Here is a 23,875-nt window from a genome sequence, read left to right on the forward strand (position 1 = left end):
TCCCTGTATTTTTCCCAAACTATTCAGACAGAGCTGAACAAAAACTACATTATCTTGATGTCCACCGTCAACTTAGATATTATTTGGACAGAACAAAAAAATTATGAAAATCTGATCAACTTTTGTTTCCTATGCGGATAATAAAAAGGCCTTCCTGTTTCTAAAGTGACCTTGTCCAGATGGCTTTCTTCGGTCATCTCTGAAATTTATCTGCTCAGGGGAAAACAGCTGTGCTCAAAACCTAAAGCACATTCAACTAGGAGCTTAGCTACTTTTACAGCCTTTCAAGCTAGACTTCCTTTAGACACTATTTGTGCAGCGCCACTTGGGCCACTCCTCACACTTTTGTTTCCCATTACAAATTGGACTTGGCCTCCAGGGACAGAGCCAGTTTTGGCTCTACAGTCCTCAAGAGTCTGTTCCATTGAGCCACCCAGGATAGAGGTGCTAGGACGGTCCCATCAAGCAAGAATGAAGGCGAGATTGACAACTTAACATTAAGAAGTTATGTACCTACCATAACGTTCCATGTTAGTTGTCTTCTCGCCTTCTTTCTGACTCCCTCCTTCCCCAGGCCTGGACAGACCTTGTTATAAGAAATTATTATGCTGAAGACCATTCAGACCTGGTCCTTCTTCCATCCTGTAAGTTTTCTTTCTTCCTTTGGGAAGTGTTTGTTATGCTTGGTGCTATTGCCCTTTGTCATCAAACGAGATCTGGGTACTTACCGCCTTGCATCATGGGATATGGGGCTGCCTCGAGCTGGTAAAAGTGACTCTCGAGCTTAGCAAGTGCCGAGTCGGAGCCGAGGGATCGGCTCCGAACCCATCAAGCAAGAAAGAAGGCGAGAGAAGACAACTAACATGGAACGTTATGGTAGGTACATAACTTCTTATTCTTTCAGAAGCTATTATCAAATGTTTACAAAATAAAACTACTTGTTTTAGCTTATGCACATTTTTTGAATTTGAATGGGCAAAACTACTTGATTAATGGAATTTTTGTGAACCTGCACATATACAGTTATGTATTAAATTTATTGTTAAATATTCAGTATTTTTTCCTCTAACATCAATCAAACGTATTTATATTTCTGTTAACGTTTAGTATTTTTGAATGTAGGTTAGCTAAGAGGTGTATTTGCTGTACTGTATTGGAGGCAGCTGTGCTGATTTCATCCTTGGAATTTATCTGAGGGCAGGTTGAGGTGCTGTTGAGTTGCTGTAGTTGCGATAGTTTCACGTACCTTGTAAAAGAGATCTTTTCTTGGAGCATGGTACACTCCTCTCATGGAGATTTCCAAGATAATGTTATCATTTCCCATGTGCAATTAATGCTCACTTGCAACGTAACAGTTAAGAAGTGCGTAACCGATGTAGGTTTGGATGACCTCTTCTGAAAATTAAGTCCTGAAAGAATAAGATGGATTCTAATAGTTTCAGAAAATTAACACACGTTCAGCCAATTATTGACTTTTAGTTCTTGTACAAAAAGTATAGTTATTAAAGTAAATGAAACAGTTATGTTTAATGCCCCTACATTGTTTTTATTTTTTATTGTCAGCTGCATAGCCTTTTGAATGTTGCTTTGTATTACATGTACTGTTTCAATGTTAAGTTGTCAATCTCGCCTTCATTCTTGCTGGATGGGTTCGGAGCCGATCCTCGGCTCCGACTCGGCACTTGCTTTAGCTTGAGAACTCCTTTTACCAGCTCGAGGCAACCCTATATCCCATGATGCAAGGCGGAACTACCTCAGATCTTGTTTGCCGCTTAGCGAAAGAGGTCTCCTTTGCCAGCTGAGGTAAGTACATTTCTTGTCAAAAGAGAAAAAGCTTAGTTAGGGATTTATTTCCCCCTTGTTTCCATTTTTATAGTCTGTAGTGTGTTACAGCCCACCCTATTCCCTTATAATTCAAAACTTTTTATTTCCTTTGGTAATAGTATCAAAGTTTAGTTAGGCCTAAACCCCATTGGTTAATCCCTACCTGTGTGTTTGTGTGTTAGGGGATTAATTGTGTGTGTTTGTTGGGGTTTGTCTGTGATTTCCTCCTAGGAATATGTCAAAGGAAGGCAAGGTCTCAGGCTTCAAGAAGTGTGACTCGTGCTGTCAGAAAATGTCTCTGACAGACGGTCACACTTCTTGTGTTTACTGCCTGGGGCCTTTGCACCTGCAGGACTCCTGTGCTTTGTGTCACTCTTTTAGCCAGAGAGTCCTGCAGGAACGGAGGAATAAGTTAATCCTCCGTGGCTTACTTAAGCCAGAAGGTTCTCCCTCTAAAACAGGGTCTGGGAAACTTTCTAAACCACCAAGGTTCAGGCTTCAGTATCCAAGCCTCCTCCGGTGGCTCCGCTCCGTCGGAGCCGAGATCGGCCCGCTGGAACCGATCTATATGCTTCAAAAGTAGTGGGTTCGGCACCACTGGTTCCGACACCCGGTCTACTGTGGCCTTGTCGGCCCGCTGGAGCCGACACCTTATCCAGCATCGGAGCCGAAACCTTCGGCTCCATCTGGAATTCAGGGACTTCGCCCATGGCTTCCCGAAGAGATCTCGGTCCCTTCGGTGCAGAGTATCCACTGCCCGGGTCTCCTCTTTGTCGGAGCAGAGCCATCGGAGCCGATCTTCGAGATCTTCCATGTTGTCTGACCACGACTTAGAGAGGGTGGTAAGCAGGCTGTTGAAGTCACAGGCACTGGCCCAAATGCTCCATAGCCCGTCTCAGCAGACTTCGCTATTGTTTCACCCTTGAACTTCCTCCTCCGACTCCACACCAGAGTTCGGAGCCGGAGCTTCGGGACAGCGACTGTTTGGCACCGGAGCCGATACATCCTTCGGCTCCGCTGCCTCGGCTCCGATCTCCTCCTTGATGCCTTCCTTGGAGGGATCCGGTCGTCCGTTTCTGTCGGCTCGAGGGGCTAGTGGCATCGGACCCTTGTCCGACCCGCCTCCCTCTCGGGCCGGCTTTGGTAAGCTCGGCACCGACATCGGCCTCGAGCCTTCCCTCTCAGTGGAGCCGGAATTCCTGTATCCTCGGATCGGGATATTCTGGCCTCCCGGGAGGGGAGCCTTTGAGGTGATGAGGAGTGTCCTGGCCACTGAGCCAGGTCAACGGTCCATCCCTCTAGCTCCTCCCTCTTCGGTGCCTGTAGACACCTCTTGCCAGCCTCTTGCTCTCAGGCCCAGGGATCCATCGCCCCAGGTTTCCCCATTGGGAATTTCCTCCTCTTCCGAAGTTTCTCCTGATCCGGCAGGTGAACCCCCTCAGAAGAGGATGTGTAAGAGGAAACACACAGACTCCCCCGAGTCTACTACATCTGATACCGACTTAGATGAGTCGGAGGGTTCCCACGATCCCCTCTGAGGATGTCTCCTTTTCAGACATCCTTGAGCTCCTCAAACAGAGGGGGAATTGGCCATCCATTGATCCCTCTGAGGATGAGTCGGTATACCTGGAGGCTTTTGGATCCCGACCCTCCACCTCCTGGTGTCTCCGCCTTTCGACCCACTTATGCAGGTAGTGGCTCGAAGGCGGGCGGCTCCATATTCTGTGGAACCTGTCCCCAGGAGACCATCCAAGTTTATCACGGCCCCTACGGACAAACAGTTTCTTTCCAAGGCGCCTCTGTGGATGCTATGGTGGCGGCGGCCACTAAGAAGGAACTGGTGGATCCTTCAGTACCTGTCCATCCTCCTAACAAGGATTCTAGGACCATGGACAGGTATGGAAAGCGGATGTTTTCTTCAGCGACCTTTGCTATGCTCGCTGAACTACCTTTGTCACTTCACCAGGCTTCAAAGAGATATTCTCAAGGAACTGGGTGAAGTGGTCCAGGATCCTTCTGCTGCTGGGGCTCAAGAGAAGATTGCCTCACAGCTAGCAATCCTGAATTCCCTATCCAACTCCTCCATGCGGCTCATATCCTATGCGGCCGATGGAGCGAGCAGGGCCGCAGGCACAGGAGTTGCTCTTAGACGCCAAGCCTGGATGCGGCTTTGTAATTTTATGGACCCTTTAAGGCGCCCTTCACTAACACCCCTTTGATGGTTCGGCTTTGTTCGACCTCAGGTGAAGGATACCTTGACTAGGTGTGAGCAGGACGGTAAAACTCTTTCTGCCGTTGGAGTCCATTTTTCCACCCCTTCTAGACCATATCCCAAGGGTCAGAAGGGAGGGAAGATGTGGTTCCGCAAAGCCCAAGGAGCTACACCGGACACATGTGGTCAGTTTACCCCAGAGGCAGAGGGGTAACAATAAGACGCCACCCTAGAGGCAGGGGGGGTCCTCAGAACCAGGGCAACAGGGAGTCTCTTCCTGAGAAGCCCTTTCAGCATCCCTGAGGTGTTGCCCGACTGTCCACCCTTGGAGGCAGTCGGGGGAAGGATTTCGCTGTACCCAGTAGCCTGGCATTCCCTCTCACAAGATATGTGAGTACAGTCGATCATATCCGAGGGTTACAAAATCCCTTCAAAGGTATCCAGACCTCAACAATCCCTTCCAGACATCTCACCCGGTCAGAGGGATTTGGCAGAACAGGAGATTTCAAAGCTCCTAGAAAAAAGAGCCGTCCAGACTGTGCCGGCAGACCAGATAGGATCCGGCGTCTACTCGAGATTCTTTTTGGTCCCCAAAAGGACGGGAGATTGGAGACCAATATTAGACCTGAGCAGTCTAAACAGATTTGTCAAGAAGGCAAGATTCCGGATGATCATGCTTCAGTCCATTCTGCCCTTTCTGGGCAAGGACAACTGGATGTGCTCTATAGACCTTCAGGACGCGTACTATCACATAAAGATTCACAGGCGCTCCAGAAGGTTTCTCTGCTTTCGGCTAGGGACCAGTCATTACCAATTCAGAGCCCTGCTCTTTGGCCTCACTTCAGCCCCCCAGAGTGTTTACCAAATGCATGGCAGTGGTCACAGCTCATCTGAGACGTCAAGGATTCCAGGTGTTTCCTTATTTGGACGACTGGCTCCTCTCCGCCACCACCAGGTGTCGGCTTCTTCAGACCAGAGACTACACTCTGCAGCTTTGCAGGAGTTTGGGAATTTCAGTAAATTTTCAAAAATCTTCTCTGCTGCCTTGCCAATCTATCACCGTTATAGGCGCAGAATTAAACACCGTCAAAATGTTAGCCAGACTAACAGATCAAAGAATTCTGGACATCCAAAAATTCGTTCGGATTCTATTGCAGAGCAACAAGGTCAAAGCCAGATTTATACTGAAGGTTCTAGGTCTTATGGCTGCGGCCATTGTTCTTCTACCACTGGCTCGCTTCCACATGCGTCTTCTGCAGTGGATGCTATTCACGCAGTGGTCGTACCACAGTCTCCCGATGAGGCACGAAATCTTAGTCACACAGTCGTGCAGAACTCATCTGAATTGGTGGATATCTTCCCTCTTCTTCATCAGGGCCGACCCTTTGTTCCCCTCCTCCAGTTGCCACAGTCACTATGGATGCCTCTCTGATCGGGTGGGGGCATTATCAGGGCAGGATGGTCCACGGACGTGGCAACCCATAGAATACCATCTGCACATAAATGTCCTGGAGATGAGAGCAGTGCTTTTAACGTTGCAAGCCCTCAACGACTTTCTTCCCACGGGGACTATTGCAGTACAAACGGACAACATGTCCGTGGTCTGGTACATCAACAAGCAGGGCGGGACCAGGTCCTATCCGTTGTGTCAAGAAGCTCTCAGACTTTGGCAATGGGCAATCTCCTCTCATCGGTTTCTGATAGCAACGCACATCCCTGGCAGGTCCAACCTCTTAGCGGACAGGCTGAGCAGATCCATTCTGATGCCTCACGAGTGGTCTCTCAATCAATCTGTAGTGGATCAGATTTTTCTGAAGTGGGGCACTCCTTGTTGCGATCTTTTGCTACTCCTCAAAACAACAAGTGCCCGATTTTTACCCTCTTTCCTTCCAGGCCAACCCCTGAGAGACTCTCTAACCCAGGATTGGCCCCGGGGACTTCTGTACGCTTTTCCTCCTTTTCCCTTGATTCCACAAGTCATTCAGAAAGCCACCGTTTTGAGGGCCAAGTTGATTCTCATTGCCCCATATTGGCCTCGACAAATTTGGTTTCCGTCTCTGCATCGTCACCTTCTGGTGCAGCCCTGGCATCTGGACCCAGTTCCGGATCTCTTGATCCACCAGTCGGGTCAGCAGCACCGGGCCATTCATTCTCTCAACCTCACTGCTTGGTTGCTCCACTTCCTTCCCTAGCCAGGCTACCGATGATTTCTGACTCAGTCAGAGACATCTTAGTGTCTTCTTTTAAAGTCGTCCACTAGGACTGTTTATGCTAGCAAGTGGCGACGTTTTTCTATTTGGGCAAATTCCAGGAATATTGATCCCTTTACTGCTCCTGTACATTCTGTTTTAGATTTCCTGGTGGAGGTTTTTCATTCAGGATCCTCGTCATCTACAGTTAAAGTACAACTGGCTGCTATTTCCAAGTATCATGTTGGCTTGCATGACAATAACATTATGTCTCATAGATTATGCAAGGCCTTTCTGAGAGGAGTTTTTCTCCTAAAGCCGCCTATAAAGCATCCTCCTCCGCAATGGGATCTAAACTTAATGTTGGCATCCTTGATACTACCTCCCTTCGAACCGTCTGCTTCATGTTCTTTGAAGTTATTGACCTGGAAAACTATATTCTTACTGGCTGTCACTTCTGCAAGAAGGGTTTCCGAGATTCAAGCTCTCTGCATTCGTTCCCCTTATTTGGTTTTTCATAAGGACAGGGTATCATTAAGAACGAACCCTTCCTTTCTCCCCAAAGTTGTGTCTCAAACCAATATTAACCAATCTATAGATCTGCCAGTCTTTTTCCCAAACTATTCCGACAGAGCCGAACAGAAACTGCATTTTTTGGATGTCCATCGTCAGCTCAGGTACTATTTGCATAGAACTAAACAATTCAGGAAATCGGACCAATTATTTGTCTCCTATGCAGAAAACAGGATAGGTCTTCCAGTTTCTAAAGTGACCTTATCCAGATGGTTGACTTCCACCATTTCCTATGTGTACTCTCTCAGAGGCAAGCAGCTATCTTCTAAACCAAAAGCACACTCAACCAGGCGTCTATCCACTTCTGCAGCCTTTCAGGATAGACTACCCATTGATACCATTTGTGCAGCAGCTACTTGGGCCACGCCTCATACCTTTGTCTCTCATTACAAGTTGGACTTGGCCTCCAGAGATAGGGCCAGTTTTGGTTCCACAGTTCTCAAGAGTCTGTTCCATTGAGCCACCCGGGATACAGGTGCTAGGGACGCGGTCCCATCCAGCAAGAATGAAGGCGAGATTGACAACTTAACATTTAGAAGTTATGTACCTACGATAACGTTCCATGTTAGTTATCTTCTTGCCTTCTTTCTTGCGTCCCTCCCTCCTTCCCCCTGGCCTGGACAGATCTTGAAGAGTTCCTATCAGGTTGTTTTCCTCCTGAGCCTTCATATGAGGACTCCTATTATGAACTTGTGTTCCTAATTATGTTAGGTTAGTCCTTAGCAGGGTAGGTTAGCTACCAAACGAGATCTGAGGTAGTTCCGCCTTGCATCATGGGATATAGGGTTGCCTCGAGCTGGTAAAAGGAGTTCTCAAGCTAAAGCAAGTGCCGAGTCGGAGCCGAGGATCGGCTCCGAACCCATCCAGCAAGAAAGAAGGCGAGAGAAGACAACTAACATGGAACGTTATGGTAGGTACATAACTTCTAATTTTTTGTTGTTGCTAATTTTTTTAAGATTTAGCACTGTGATCTGATTGAGCTCCTTTTCATTGACTGTTGTCTCTAAACGTGCTTTTTCCATAACCTTAATGCTGATTCTTTATCTTGCTGCGGTTATAGTTAGTACGCAGTGATGCTTCCTGCCTTTAGTAAGCCAAACCTATTGTCATCATTATGAATTAGTGTTTCCTTGCATACATCCCTGATAATAGACACCTCATTCTATAGTGTGTCATATTCAGTCTCACTATTGAAAAGTATACATCCTGCATTGTAGGGTCACTTCTTTCTAAATTGAGACATTAACTTTCAGCATGTTCTTTGTCTAAGTCATGGTCATGAAGAACTAGTCCCTGTCCTGGCAAGCAACAAATATCAGTCACATACAAATCCGGGACAAGATGCATTCCATAATAGATGGTCATGGTCATGAAGAACTAGTGCCTGTCCTGGCAAGCAACAAATATCAGTCACATACAAATCCGGGGCAAGATGCATTCCATAATAGATAGGATACTCACACACACACACACACACACACACACACACACACACACACACACACACACACACACACACACACACACACACACACAACCACAGTGCATACATATTTACAAGCAATTTTGAACACATAGTTTACCTACCTGTATTCCTTTGTGATATTTGAAGAAACCAAACAATTAAGCAAAAAAAGAGTGCAGATATAAGGAGGAAATGTAGACTATGTAAAAATCACATCCTAACCAGGAAATTAAATGTAGAAGCAAGCGCCTTGAGTCTGCAGAAGTAAATGCTGAGTAAATGCTGCACCACTTTGCTAACCGCATTTTAGACTATATTGTTTACTTCCCTTATATGCTTTACAGTTTAAGACAGGCTTTCCTTGTTTTTCATTTTGTCTTGAGTCCTTGTTTAGATTCCATCTCATTTCATAATACATTTTAACCTCTTTTACTGTATGTGGAGACATCCAACACACTGACTAGTGATTTCTTATAAAAAATCTCTGAGGTTCAAGAAGTTATTAAATTGCAGGAAAAAATGTTTTATTCAATCAATTTGCACTGTTGGACAGATTGTCAAACTATATGAAAAATACATATTAAACAGAAAAGAAAATAAGTATGTTTTCTATTAATTATTTCAGTAAATTCTTAAGGAGAAATATTCTGCTACTGATTTGGTGATCTTATTTTGTAGTTAGTAGAATGCTTGGTAAATTCCAGAAAAGTTGAACTATTAGACAAATTAACAGACTGCAAAACAGAGGCAGAACTCCTTTGTTAGACAAAACATGTCAACATATTTTGAAAAAAAGTGTCTCCAACTAAAAAAAAATAGAACATTGTTAATGCTTTTTAAAAATAGTTTCCTGTAACTGATAATAATCTGTCTGGCAGATATTAAAGTAACAGATGTTTTTGTTTTAATTCTGTTTAGAATGCAAAAGTAAAATGGGTGGATCTTGGTGGAGCATATGTTGGACCAACCCAAAACCGTGTCCTCCGTCTATCCAAAGAACTAGGTATCTCAACCTACAAAGTGAATGAAGTTGAACGCCTTGTTCATTATGTGAAGGTAATTTCTCAACTAGTCTCCAGGCTATTTAATAAGAAATTAGTCTGGAATCTTTTTTTTTTTCAAACATCGCCAGCATTAATAGACGTGAGCGATCCAAGACAAAAAAAAAAAAAAAATTGAGGAGCTGATAATTTTCTCGCAGTTTCTGAAAAGATGGTATGAGGGACTTTCCTGGTGTCCATCAGAGCACCTGTTTGTCTAATCCAAGATGGACCAGGAAGGTAAAATAAGGGAAGTTATGCATGTAAGCATGCTCCCAGAACCATTTGGACAGCTAGGAATGCATTTCAGCCAGAAAAAAAAAAAAAAAAACAAACAAAAAAAAAACTTTGTCTAACAGTATAATGGCTTCAGGTACTCCATACTTTGCAAGCCATATATCTGATGTTCTGTTGTTACTTTAAATCTAAAACAGTTCTGACAGTTGTTTTAATTGTATATTAAAGTAGCCATTTATATTAAAACAATTAGTTACTATGGAATCTACAGAAGAAAATCAGTAATCTCATTTACAGCATTATTTAAATTCATGATCACAGCTAGTGAAATATTTTGAAAATTTGGTAATATTTTTTTCTGTTTGTACTGTCTTTTTTGTGATGTTGAAAAAAAACATTTTGAAGTTTTAATTTATAATGACTACTCAATGTTTTTTTCTGCCCTGTCTTCTGTGATTATCCCAATCCATCAGAGCCACAAGGGCGGGAGACTTAAACCTTGACACGGCTATTAATAGGACGTGCTGGAGGGATAGATTCATCACCCAAAGACTCCCTATGCTGTGGAACAAAATCCCGGTACATGTGAGGCAGAGCACCTCGCTGGCCTTGTTCAAGAGAAATCTTGACCAATGGATGGGAGATCACAGATATACCCCAGGGATTACCTCAGTGTCACTGCTCGACAGAGGCACAGCAAAATAATGGGTATAGTTCCCCATACTAAAGGGGTGGCGTAAGCCACAAAACGATGGGCTAGGCTTGTAAATGCCCTCGGGCAGATAGCCTAGTATGAACCTATGAACCTATGCTGTTCTCCTGCTGTTACTTGCATTTGGGATCTTTTGCCCACTAGCTATTTAAATATCCTTTGTTTTCTATTTTGTCTTCTCTTTGTGCACTTAACATCTTTCCTTCTAGGTAATATTGGCAGGGTTATTTGTGTTCACCTACATTTTGTTTGACTCTTTATTTTAAAATTGATATGAAACCAGTTGAAAAGAATTTCACACAACAGATGCCCTGCAGACAATTTCTGATTTAATAAAGTTATGGCACTTAAAATAGTGACTGTATATAAACATTTAAAGTGTTTCTTACATGGAAAAGCAAATTAAATCGTAATGCACCTTCTGCAGGGAAAATAAAGTGGATGTAACAGTACTAAAATATTTCAACGAGATGCAGCCATCACAAAACATCTGATGGCACTGAAAAAATAAAGGAGGAACAAGCTAACTACAGGGAAGGGAAAACTACTCTAGTATTACTGATTAAATCTTAATGTTTGTGAATGTTCGGTAAACATATGCACTCAAAGCTCCATTCAAGAGCATACTTAGTAAACACTATTTTGATAACTGGTTGTGTACACATCAAAGAAACACAATCAGATGGTCCATATTATAATGAAATACATAAATTCATTGAGATTCCCTTGGATTCCCAGAAGCCCTCATAGGCACATAAATTGCCTACCTCAAGTAGGGCAATTTACACACTCCATGAAAAATGAGATTCAGAGTGAAATTTGCCACAATAAAGAAGACATCATTATCATATCATTTGCATGTCACTGAATCACATTTTTTCTACCATTAACACTGACAGCACTTTGTGGTGGTAGTGGATGCTGGAGACTGTGCAAAAGGTTGGCACTGACACTTCCCATACTCACACACACACACACACACACACACACACACACACACACACACACACACACACACACACACACACACACACACACACACACACACACACACACACATCACATCACATATTCATGTTCTTGATCCCCTACCTAATATCCTTGCAGTGACCATCCAGGCAGATACACAGACACACATACACACACCCATGCATAAGCTTATACAAACACACACACACACACACACACACACACACTCACACACACACACACACACACACACACACACACACACACACACATACACACACACATCACATCACATATTCATGTTCTTGAGGGGTTGGGAGGGTGGCCTAATGGTTAAGGTGTTTGCCTTGCAAGCACAAGGTGCAGGGTTTGAGTCTCACAAGGGATTATTGGCTAGGCTTAAAATGTCTCACAAGGGCAGTTAGCTTAGTACTAATCTATGAACCTATGAACCCCTACCTAATATCCTTGCAGTGACCACCCAGGCAGATACACAGACACACATACACGCACCCATGCATAAGCTTATACAAACACACACATAAGATCATACAACACCCCCACACTCGACATACTCACCCATGCACCCACATGCACACTCAGACATAGACACATCACACATCCATACTCTTGATCCTTTACCTAACATCCATGCAGTGACCACTAAGGCAGATACCCCCACACACACATATATTTATCTGACTCCATTCATACCCCTATGAATTATGAATACACACACACACACACACACACACACACACACACACACACACACACACACACACACACACACACACACTGCCACATACGTACATACATACAAACACAGACTCACACCTCCACATCTCATGTGGATTTTGCTGAACTTGTCTGCACTGCATCTTCTTCCACGGAAGTGAATGGGTAACCACTGTTTTTTGGCTATATCAAAATTGTCAACTGACCTTAGAAATGTATGCAGCAAAGCAGTTTCCTGAATCACTTGGCATCAGTAGCTGCAGGCATTTCCAGGGAAGTGCACATGGCTAATTAGCCATTCTTGCTGGTGATCCTCTAACTGGTGGAGAATCACTACAGTAGGGCAATCTCTGAATCAGAAATAGTCACACTGAGGAGGCAGGCACTCATTGGAAGGCTTAGTGCTTGTGTTAACCTTTTCTGAATTCCAGACAGTGTTTTTCCCATGGAAAGTAAAGCCCTTTGCAGGGACCTTTACCTAACTTCCATTTATATTATATGATGAACTCTAGTTATTCTGTATAAAAAGAATTACTTCAAAGCTGGTATGTATGACTTCTCATTTATTATATGCAGTAGAAATGTGCTCCTTACCTGTCTAGTTGCACTGTTTTTAAATGGCACGAAGTAGTGAGAAAATGCATAACATGTCAGTGTGCCACAGGTGATAGCACACCTGCCCTGGTGAGTACTGCAGTCATAACTGAAAAATGCTTTTAGCATCTAATTGTTGCTCAGGGTGGGTGCTGTAATGGTAGGGTAGAGATATTAAAACAAGATGTCTTCTGACAATCGTGCTGCTGATGATGTACTGCTCTGTTTCCTGGACAGAATAAAAGAACCCAAGGATTATATTAAAACAAAAATAAAAGATGACTATTTCAACAATATGTTGTTTAATATCCCCTTCCCATAAAACTGGTATATGTGTATTTTTGCAAACTGCATGTGGTGATGATGTGCCAACCTGCAGCTGCCATATATTTATTCACTTCACTTCCAGTCTTACTCATTGCATGAGAAGTATTTTGAGAAACTGTATAATTAATACATTACATAAAGGTACAGTACTGCAATGTAGGATTTTGTGTAAGAATTTCATATTATTGTATTTGCTTGTGTGGGAAAGTCCCACTCGCCAATGCCCAGTTTCCCATAGACTCAGGCAGAAAAGCTCCAGTAAATGAAGTTTAGAATTAAAATTTCACTACATATGATAAACAAGAAGTGCATTTACAATAGTAAAACTTGTAGTTTACAGAAGTAACAATGCTATAAGTGCATTTCATTAAGGAAATACTATCTTTTGACAGCTATTCAGCAGATAGTACATCTCATCTTACAGTGTACAAAGTACATTGTATCATAGTTATGTATGACATCCAGACAGATGGGATATCCATCATATCAGGACAGGACAGTCATTAAGAGAAATGTGACCAATACATACAAAGAGAAATGTGAGGTTTGATTAAAGCAAGATAGGAAAAAGGGGATTAGTGGGGACCGAATGATATGATATTTGGTAAGAATTAAAGTGAAATATAGGCTATGATATAAGCAATATAGGGAAAGGGTTAGTGTGGAGAGAAAGATAAGATTTTACATGCAGTTAAGAACTTTGATCCTGTTCTGTGGGAAGAGAAATTAAAAAAAAACAGCAAAATGGTAATTAATAACAGGCAATAGCATAAGGTAAAAAAAAAATCGAATTTTCATCTCTAGACTTGCAGTGAATATTTTTTCCTTAATAATAGTTGTTAATAGAGACATTTCTACTGCAGCATCATTCTGTTAACATCAGACTTCATACTTGTGTTTATCAAATTGATGTCTAAGGCTTTGTGTATCAGCAGTCATGGACTAACGTAAGAGGAAAAGTGGAACATAAAAAATGTATTTTGGTGACTACTGTCTCATAGTATGCAGATAATCCCACATCTGAAACTAACCCCCACCCAAAAAAGTGAACCAATTCCATGAATTGGTGAAAAGAATCACTGTTAACCAAAAGCACCAAACATCAGAATTCTTTTAAAATTCTCTGTACTATAAGGACAAAAGAGTTTAATAAATTATATATTATTTACTAGTGCCTTGGCTGAGTTGGTGTTTTTGGTTATCTATATCTGAAATTTATATTTTATGAAGCTGTGAGGAGTAACTTTGACTCTTGCTTTGCTAAATGTCGAGATGTGTTTACTGCCGAACATACATCATTGTGTAATCCTATGCAGTTTACTGCAGAACAGACATCATTGTGTAATCCCATGCAATTTACTTCAGAACAGACATAATTGTGTAATCTCATGCAGTTTACTGCAGAACAGACATCATTGTGTAATCCCATGCTGTTTACTACAGAACAGACATCATTGTGTAATCCCATGCAGTTTACTGCAGAACAGACATCATTGTGTAACCCCATGCACCTTACTGCAGAACAGACATCATTGTGTAATCCCATGCAGTTTACTGCAGAACAGACATTGTGTAATCCCATGCATATAAAAAAGTAAAACTAGTTGACCCATGTTACACTACAGTTTCATGGTATTTGTTTTCTGGCAACAAGGAAGAAGGCTAGCTTCTTCAGTCAGGTCACGCTAGGTAGGCAACCTGTGTTTTTTCTAAATTAAGACACATCCTGAGCTGGACTGCCATACTGAGCTGGACTTTGAATCCTCTTTGTGAAGGTTTAGGAAAATTACATGTCATTAACATGCAGTAAGTAATGTAATAATGTCAAGCACACCCCTACTGGAATGCCAGCCAAACAGTAGAATCACCCTTTGAGAATACAGGCTGAAGAGTTGCTGCAATCCATACCAAGTGTTGTTCCCACAGGCACACTCCCATGAAAAAGAGTGTGGAACACTTTATAGCCACTTCATATATACCTTTATTGTAGTTCCTTGGCAGTATTAGTAACTAAAATTGCACTCAGTGGATACTGTATACCATACATATTTTAAGTGGTAGAACACATGTGGCCTGGGGTGGTTTTCCTGCAGTATTAGGCTGTCACCCCACAACCAAATGGAAATTCTCCTGGAACTCAACACTGACTCTTTTTGGGTCACATTCCATTGCATATGGTAGGGATCTCTGAGAAATGGCTAGGCAGGACAATTTGCATTTCAGTCTACAAGATTGCCAGATACAACATTTGGAAAAAACTAAAATTATTCGCTGAAACCACCTTCAATGAACAACTCAACAATTTTGTTTTTGCAGAGGGGGAGGTCCCCCTGTACCCCCATGTGGGGAGACACTCACCATACCCCCCAGACTTATATATACCAACTCCAAGGTCACACAACAGTGGAGAAAAAAGCAAACTCTACTGTCAGTGAAAGTAATTTCAGCGAACAGCATTTGCACTTTTTATATTTGCTGAATAGCTTTCCTTACCAATTTGATGTCAGTAGCTATACTACACTGAATTTCATATAGTTAATCCCTGCAAAGTATTCCTTACCTCCTGTTCACAATAACAAATAATGTGAGAGTGTTCAATCTCGCCTTTGTTCTTACACATGGGTTCGGAGCCGATCCTCGGCTCCGTGCTTCAACTGCAAGCTCTGCATCGAGAAGAAGCTCGAGGACATCTAATACCCACAATCCCCCTCTGCCTTTACCTCAGATCTAGTTTGCCGCTGCTGCATACGCATCGTTGGAGACTAGCTCGAGGCTGTACAGATAAGATTTTTATCTATTCTGTTTTATTTTCAGAGTATTTTATCTAGTTACTTAAAGTATAAGAGTAGGTGTGTGAGTCATTGAAAATTCTCGATAATTAGAATAGTTAACTTAGTTAACTTTCGAGTTTAGAGTTTTGGGCCTACCCCTTCTTGGACTTGTGACTAGATACTTGTTATAGTTTTGCCTTTTGGCATTTTCGGATTTGACAAATTTTGACTAAAAGCTTGTTTTAGTTAGTATCAAACAGACTGTTATAACCGGATTTGACACTTTACTGGATTGACTTTTTACTGGACTGGACTATCTTTCTTTTTTCAATATGTCTGAAAAGATGAAATCTGGCTTTAAACGTTGTCAGTGTGGCCAAAAAATGTCGGTCACAGACAACCACAGTTCCTGTGTCTACTGTCTTGGCCCTCTCCACTTACAAGAGGACTGCTCTATTTGTCACTCTTTTAGTGAAAGGGTCATGACAGATAGGCGCAGGAAACTGATGGATAGAGGATTGCTGAAACCCTCTTTCCAGGAGGCTCTGGATGCTTCAGACCAGGCATCCAAGTCTTCGAGGAAAGGAAGGCGTCGGAGCCAAAGTCATCGGCTCCGAGCTCTTCGAGTCTAGTTAGATCACCGGTTCCACAGACTTCGGGGCCGAGTGTTCAACTGTTGGCAGTTCCCGAGCCTCGAGTCTTGGAACCGGTGACGGAGCTCCCTCCACCGACTCTGCTGAGGTCGGGGCCGTCTTCGATCCCTTCGACTCGTTCTTCTAGAGCCCTTTCCGACACCGACGTGGACCGTGTGGTGCAGAAACTTATGGAGCATACAGCCCTGTCCAAGCTTATTTCGGTCTCCTCTCAGTTGATGTAAAAAACAGAAACCTGATCTCACCACGATGTAAAAGACAAGTTGAAATGCAGATAATTGTTCCAAAACACAATCAACAGCTGTAGTAAAAGTATAAAATTCTTCTTTAATATAGATACAAAGGGTGAAGGTAGGCGTGGTCATAGCCACGCTTCTTCAGACAATGAAAACCCTACATAGAAGTGTTTAAATATTACTTTGTTTAAAAGCCAAGCCCTATATAATTGAATGCTTCAATTATTATTTAAAGCGGCATTGCCATCATTACATTCATTGTGAATAGCTAGAAGTTCTAAAATATACAACCAATACAATACTCAGAGTACATCCTAAAAACAGAATTATTTAACATTCAAATGAATGAATAATGAGTTTATTACATTTCATAAACAGTTCTATATCTAATTGAAGAAATCAACAAGCAAGCAAGCAAACAAACTAGTTCATGTTAGTCTAAACTCTAGCGAGCATTTCAAAGTAAGAAACTTTTTCATATGTAGTTACTGTCGTAACTAGAGCCACATCTCATTAGGCGGAAAATAGTTGGACATCTGTAATACTTTTAAACACAGAAAGAGGAACTTTTCTGAACTATTCCAATCTAAGGATATAACATAAATGACAAATGTATAAGCAATACTTGCATTTTTTAAAAACGAGCCTAATAAAATCAATTAAATTGATAGAAGTATGTTAAACCTTACTATAGCAACACAAACAAATCTGGTATACGACTACTTGTAGTAATCAAACATCTTAGCACAATTTAGAAATAGATAAAAACAAAATAAAAATATAAAATGTATAAACCTCATAGTTATAAGTACAAATCAGACTATCCAAGAAGCTAGTATCTGAAACTATATAAGCGCATCCAATAAACTGCGATAACTTTATAAAATGAAAGCCTTACATGAGTGCTAAAATAACGAAGCTGCCTATTACGTATTAGAAAGAAGGCCATAGATGTGATGTTAAAAGAGCATGAGCAGTCAATAATACATGTATATGAAAATTAAAACATGAAAACATGAAACCAAAAAAATATATATAAAAGTATCTGTATGTAAATCAAAATATGGTAATAAATATATATTTAAATAAATAAATATATAAATATGTAAATAAATAAATAAGTAACTAAATATATATGTATATACAATTGTATATCTGCATATCTAATATGGTACCTATATTTTGAATAAGTTTGATTTAAATCACATATCAGTATATAGAAAAATATGTGTATGAATAGAGATGGTAATAAATATATATTTAAATAAATATGTAAATATGTAAATAAATAAATAAGTAATTAAATATATATGTATATACAATTATATATCTACATATCTAATGTGGTACCTATATTTTGAATAAGTTTGATTTAAATCACATATCAATATATAGAAAAATATGTGTATGAATATCTAAAAATATAAAAATATAAAAATATAAAAATATAAAAATATATATATCAATTCAACTATAAATATAAATATAAATATAAATATAAATTACCCATAGAGTATGAGATATAAATAATGAGTATAAAATATATATGTATAACTATAATAATAATAAAGTAATATTGCAACCAAAATATTAGGTTATATACCATGTGGCAAAGTTAAGAATTATTTACTTGAAACTATAGAACATAATTCAGAATATGGTCATAGTATCTAACGCTTTCTGTTCTTTAAAACAGGTTTGATAGAAACTGAAGTATTCAAGCCTGGGTAACTATGAGCATTAAATTTTAGAATCCACTTTAATTCTGCCAGGGCAAGATTGTTAGTATTGTCACCACCTCTAGGGTTCAGAGTTACTTTTTCAAGTACCTTTGCTCCTCTCAGTTGATGTCGAGACTTGAAGGCCTGCCACTATCTCCATCTATTCCTCCTCCGAGACCTGTTCAGTCCTCGGAGCCGGAAGAAGCTGACCTGATGATTGTGGAGCCCTCGGTGCCAGAACCGTCGTTTTCTCGGTCGGCACCGTTTACCTCGACTCCATCCGATCCGGTACCGGAGTCTCGGACCCGAAGGTCTGTCCTTGGTTCCGGGACCGAGAGTCGGACCGATGTTTCGGTTCCGACTCTCCCTCGGGCCTCGCACGGATCGATTCGGTTCCGTCCTCGGGTCGGTGCCTCGGCTCCTGTTTGGGATTCTTCCCATTTCTTCGGAACCGGGAGATACCTCGACTCGGGACCCGGGGGCCTTCGACCTCATGAGGAAGGTGTTGTCTACTCAGACAACCACATCAGCAGGTACAGCTTCTCCTCCCCGCAAAGGACCGTTATCCTCCTCTGCACCCACGGCCCGCGCCGGGCACCAGTGTCTCAGCCACCCTGCCCCCTCTTCCTCGGAGGCTTGGATGCTCCCCACGAAGAAGTTCCTAGGAAAAGACTGTGTAAGAGGAGACACTTGGATTCTCCACAAGAATCCTTGACATCTGATACTGACTTAGATGAGTCAGAAGGGTCCCCTAAGTCACCTTCAGAGGATGTCTCTTTGCTGACATCTTGGAGATCCTTAAACAGAGAGGTGACTGGCAAGCCCTCCCCTTCTGAGGATGAGTCAGTTTTGCTGAAGGCATTTGGTGCCGCCCTTCCTCCTCCTGGGTCACTCCGCCTTTGATGAGTTAATGGAATTAATTGCTTTCGTGGGAGACTCCTGACACGTGGAACCTGTCCCTAGGAAGCCAAATAAGTACATCACGGCACCACAGGACAAAGCTTACCTTACCAAAGGAGTTCGGTAGACGCCATGGTGGTGGCAGCGCCACGAAAAAGGAGATGTCGGAGTCTTCCTCATCTGTCCATCCGCCTAACAAAGATTCTAGGACCATGGACAGATACGGGAAGCGCATTTTCAGTTCAGCGGCTTTCTCTATGCGTTCCCTGAACTATTTGACCCATTTTACACGTTTACAGAGGGATCTAGTCAAAGAGTTGGGAGATACCCTCCAGGGCGCTACAGATGCCGCTGTCTCAGAGAAAGTTACAGCGCATCTCAACACCCTTACGTCCATTGTGAACTTGTCCATGAGGCTGATATCCTATGCAGCCGAAGGATCGAGTAGCGGCTTCAGCGATTGCTCTTCGTAGGCAATCCTGGATGCGCTTATGTTCGTTCGGAAGCCTTCAAGTCTTCCTTTACTAACGCCCCATTTGATGGAGCCACACTTTTGGCCCTAAAGTAAAGGAGACCCTTACCGGTGTGAACAGGAGGGAAAGACTCTGTCTGCTGTCGGAGTCCGTTTTTCCACCCCTACCAGACCGTACCACAAAGGGCAATGTGGTGGGAAAATGTGGTTTCGAAAACCACAAGGGTCGTTTACGAACACACAGGGTGATGCCCCCTCTAGAGGCAGAGGGGGCAGAGGTGGAAGACGCCGCCCTGGCGGCAGAGTCCGCAAAACCAAGGTGACAGGGATAACCTCCTGGCAAACCTTTCAGCACTCCTGAGAGGAGGCCCGACTGTCCTGCTCTGGAGGCAGTCGGGGCTTAGCTTTATACCCTCAGGCCTGGCAAAACCTTTCTTCAGACAATTGGGTAAAAGCATTGTTACCAGAGGTTACAAAATCCGTTTCTATCCACCCCATTCCAAAGAAAACTCCCAGATGTACCACCCCATCTGCGAGACCCAGCAGCTACAGAAATTTCAAAGCTGCTAGAAAAAAGTCATCCAACCAGTCCCAGCGGACCAAATAGGATTCGAACTTACTCAAGGTTCTTTTTAGTTCCAAAGAAAACAGGGGACTGGAGGCCAATTCTGGACCTAAGTCATCTCAACACCTTTGTCAAGAAGGAAAAGTTCCGAATGGTCACGCTTCAATCGATCCTTCCATTCTTACGGAAGGACGACTGGATGTGCTCAATAGATCTGAAGGACGCATACTACCACATCAAAATGGCCAGGGCGTCCAGGGATCACTTGCACTTCCGGCTGGGAGCCAGTCACTATCAGTTTCGAGCCCTGCCTTTTGGTCTGACCACAGCCCCCAGGGTCTTCACCAAATGCATGGCAGTGGTAGCGTCTCATCTGAGGCGCCTAGGATTCCAGGTGTTTCCGTATCTGGACGACTGGCTCCTGTCTGCCACCACCAGGCGTCAACTGATACATGCCAGGGATTACTCCTACAACTTTGTACACACCTTGGCATTTCAGTAAATTTCGAAAATCTTTGCTACAGCCATCACAGCATATCTTATTCATAGGAGCGAATTAGATACTCGTCAGTTAGTTCTAAAACTTCCGACAGAAAGAATAGTAGCACTTCAATTCAACATTTCCCTTCTGCTGTCGTCCAGAAAATCCCCAGCAAAATTGTTCTGAAAGTTCTGGGTCTCATGGCAGCTTCTCTCATAGCAATACCATTGGGAAGACTGCACATGAGAGTGCTACAATGGCTTCTATTTGCACAATGGTCATTCCAACAACTTCCACTGACTCACGAAATATTGATAACGGAAACATGCAAATCACACCTAAGGTGGTGGTTACAGACTTGCAACCTATCCGGCGGGAGACCATTTGTGCTACCCACACCGTCAGCAACGATAACCACGGACGCTTCCCTGATAGGGTGGGGGGGCATCTTTCAGGGACAGACAGTCCAAGGCGAATGGACCAATCTGGAGTACAATCTGCACATCAATGTTCTGGAGTTGAGGGCAGTGTTCTTGGCGTTGCAACACTTTGCTCCCCTTCTTCCTCCAGGGACCATTGCAGTTCAGACAGACAACATGTCAGTAGTCTGGTACATAAACAAGCAAGGGGGAACCAGGTCTTACCAACTATGCAGAGAGGCCATGAGAATTTGGCAATGGGCAGAGTCCACTGGTCGCTTTCTGATCGCAACGCACATCCCGGGGTCATCCAACGTCATAGCCGACAGGCTGAGCAGGGCAATACTATTGCCTCACGAGTGGTCCCTCAAACAGTCAGTTGCGAGAAGGATTTTTCGCAAATGGGGCCAGCCTACCTGCGATCTGTTTGCGTCTCCAATGAACGCCAAATGCAGGAGCTACTTTGCCCTATTACCTCCAGGGAAGTCCCCAGGACGCGGTGGCACGATTGGCCCCCGGTCTCCTATATGCTTTTCCTCCATTTCCCTGATTGCAAAGTTTCTACAGAAAGCAAACAACCTTCAAAGGACTATAATTCTCATTGCTCTGGCCTCGTCAAATTTGGTTTCCCTTTCTATTGCATCACCGCATTCGGGGACCTTGGATGCTGGACCCAGAGCCAGATCTACTGACTCATTTGTCAGGAGTTCCTCACCCATCCCTGGAATCTCTCCATCTAGCAGCTTGGCTGCTCCGCTTCTTTTAGCCAGGTCAATTCTTACATCGGTTCAGGATATATTGGTAGCTTCTCATAAAGCTTCCACTACAAAGACATACACCAGTAAATGGAAACGTTTTGTCTTCTGGGCGGAGTCACATCAGTTGGACCCTGTTACAGCTCCGTTAAACAAGGTTTTAGAATTCTTGTCTGAATTATTTCATGAAGGAGCTTCGGCTACTTTAAGAGTACAGTTAGCTGCCATTTCTAACTATCATATAGAAGAATGTGGGCCTATTATGGCTCACAGACTTTGTAAAGCCTTTTTAAAAGGTTCCTTTCATATCAGACCACCAGTCAGAAGTCCGACATCACCGTGGAATTTAAATTTGTTGCTTTCTAAATTAATGTTGCCACCCTTTGAACCAGCTTCAAGTTGCACATTGAAATTTTTGTCATGGAAAACATTATTTCTAGTGGCCATTACATCTGCTAGGCAGTGTCTGAGCTTCAGGCCCTTTCAGTCAAACATCCTTATTTAATATTTCATTCTGACAGAGTATCCCTACGCACTAATCCATCCTTTCTTCCCAAAGTTTGTTCCTCTAGTAATATCAACCAGTCCATTGAATTACCCACCTTCTTTAAAAACCACTCTAATAAGTTGGAGTATATGTTGCACAAACTAGACGTCCATAGACAACTCAGATTTTATTTGGATAGAACAAAAGATCACAGGAAATCTGATCAACTATTTGTAGCTTTTGCTGACAGCAGGAAGGGTCTTGCAGTTACAAAACGAACTCTTTCTAAATGGCTAACTGACTGTATCTCATATGTTTATGAAGCCTCTGACCAAACTTTATCTGCAAAACCTAGAGGACATTCTACCAGGTCAGTGTCTACATCTTTGGCTCACGCAGCTCGCTTACCTTTAGACACTATCTGTGCAGCTGCTACTTGGGCTAAACCACATACATTTATCTCTCATTACAAAGTGGACAGGGTTTCTAGGGATAGGGCAACCTTTGGTTCCACTGTGCTCAAGAACGTTCTCCCTTGAGTTCCTCAGGATCATGGAGCTAGGGACGCTACCCATGTGTAAGAACATAGGCGACATTCAACACTCTCACATAAAGAAGTTATGTACTTACAATAACCTTCGATGTCGAGTGTTGATCTGGTTATTACACTCCCACCCTTCCCACCCTTAGGAAGAACGTTCGATTTGGTGCCTGGTCTGGAGTATTCTCCTTCTGCTGTTGCAGTAGTACTGTTACTATCATACCCAGGGTATGTTTGTATATATGTATAGTATGTATATAGTGGCATGTGTGCGTATGTCTGGTTTGCTTGCAAACTAGATCTGAGGTAAAGGCAGAGGGGGATTGTGGGTATTAGATGTCCTCGAGCTTCTTCTCGATGCAGAGCTTGCAGTCGGCCGGCACGGAGCCGAGGATCGGCTCCGAACCCATGTGTAATAACCAAGGCGAGATGAACACTCCACATGGAACGTTATGGTAAGGACATAACTTCTTTTTCCTGAAAATTGGGCTCTGCACATGTACAGAGTTGCTCTTGTACTGAAAGGTAGCTGGAAATTCCACTTCCTTCCCTTCACACCCAATATTCTTCAACAACCCCCTTATCACCATACCTTTATTCTGTCCTAGCCATGCCATTATTTCACCACTCAAACGACCCACCCAAAGAAAAATTACCATAAATTCCTCCTGTAGTAGCCATAAGCCATTGTAGTATCCAACAGCAAGAAAATATCTTTCATGTCAACACATGGGGTCATACACAACTTGTGCCGCTACTGATTCCACCGACAGAACATCATATAACAACACAGGATTATAGGATCAAAGGCAGTTAATAGGTTACATAGGATTATAAGATCATAGGATGTTAATAGGTTAACAGCTCTAAAGCCTTTTTAAGCCTAGCCATTCATGCCACAATTTTCTCAATTATCAATGCCCATGAATTAAAATGGCTTTGGTATTACTTGTGTCTTAGGGTATGCTATATCGCCATAATTGTTATGTCTCTC

At 42.7% G+C, this 23,875-nt stretch overlaps 1 protein-coding gene across 1 annotated transcript in view; it reads left to right on the forward strand.

Annotated features, from left to right (window-relative positions):
- The window catches only part of MAOB (monoamine oxidase B), a gene marked incomplete at its 5' end in the record, with an annotated part of 474,299 nt that overhangs the window by 14,723 nt on the left and 435,701 nt on the right, over positions 1 to 23,875 (forward strand). The window contains one exon of the mRNA XM_044072378.1: positions 9,182 to 9,319. Within this exon, the coding sequence (XP_043928313.1) occupies positions 9,182 to 9,319 (138 nt within the window). The remainder of the gene's footprint in view (positions 1 to 9,181; positions 9,320 to 23,875) is intronic.

Source organism: Protopterus annectens, chromosome 5.part0, assembly GCF_019279795.1.
Source record: "Protopterus annectens isolate FY-2018-M chromosome 5.part0, PAN1.0, whole genome shotgun sequence".
Classification (NCBI taxonomy): Eukaryota; Metazoa; Chordata; order Ceratodontiformes; family Protopteridae; genus Protopterus; species Protopterus annectens.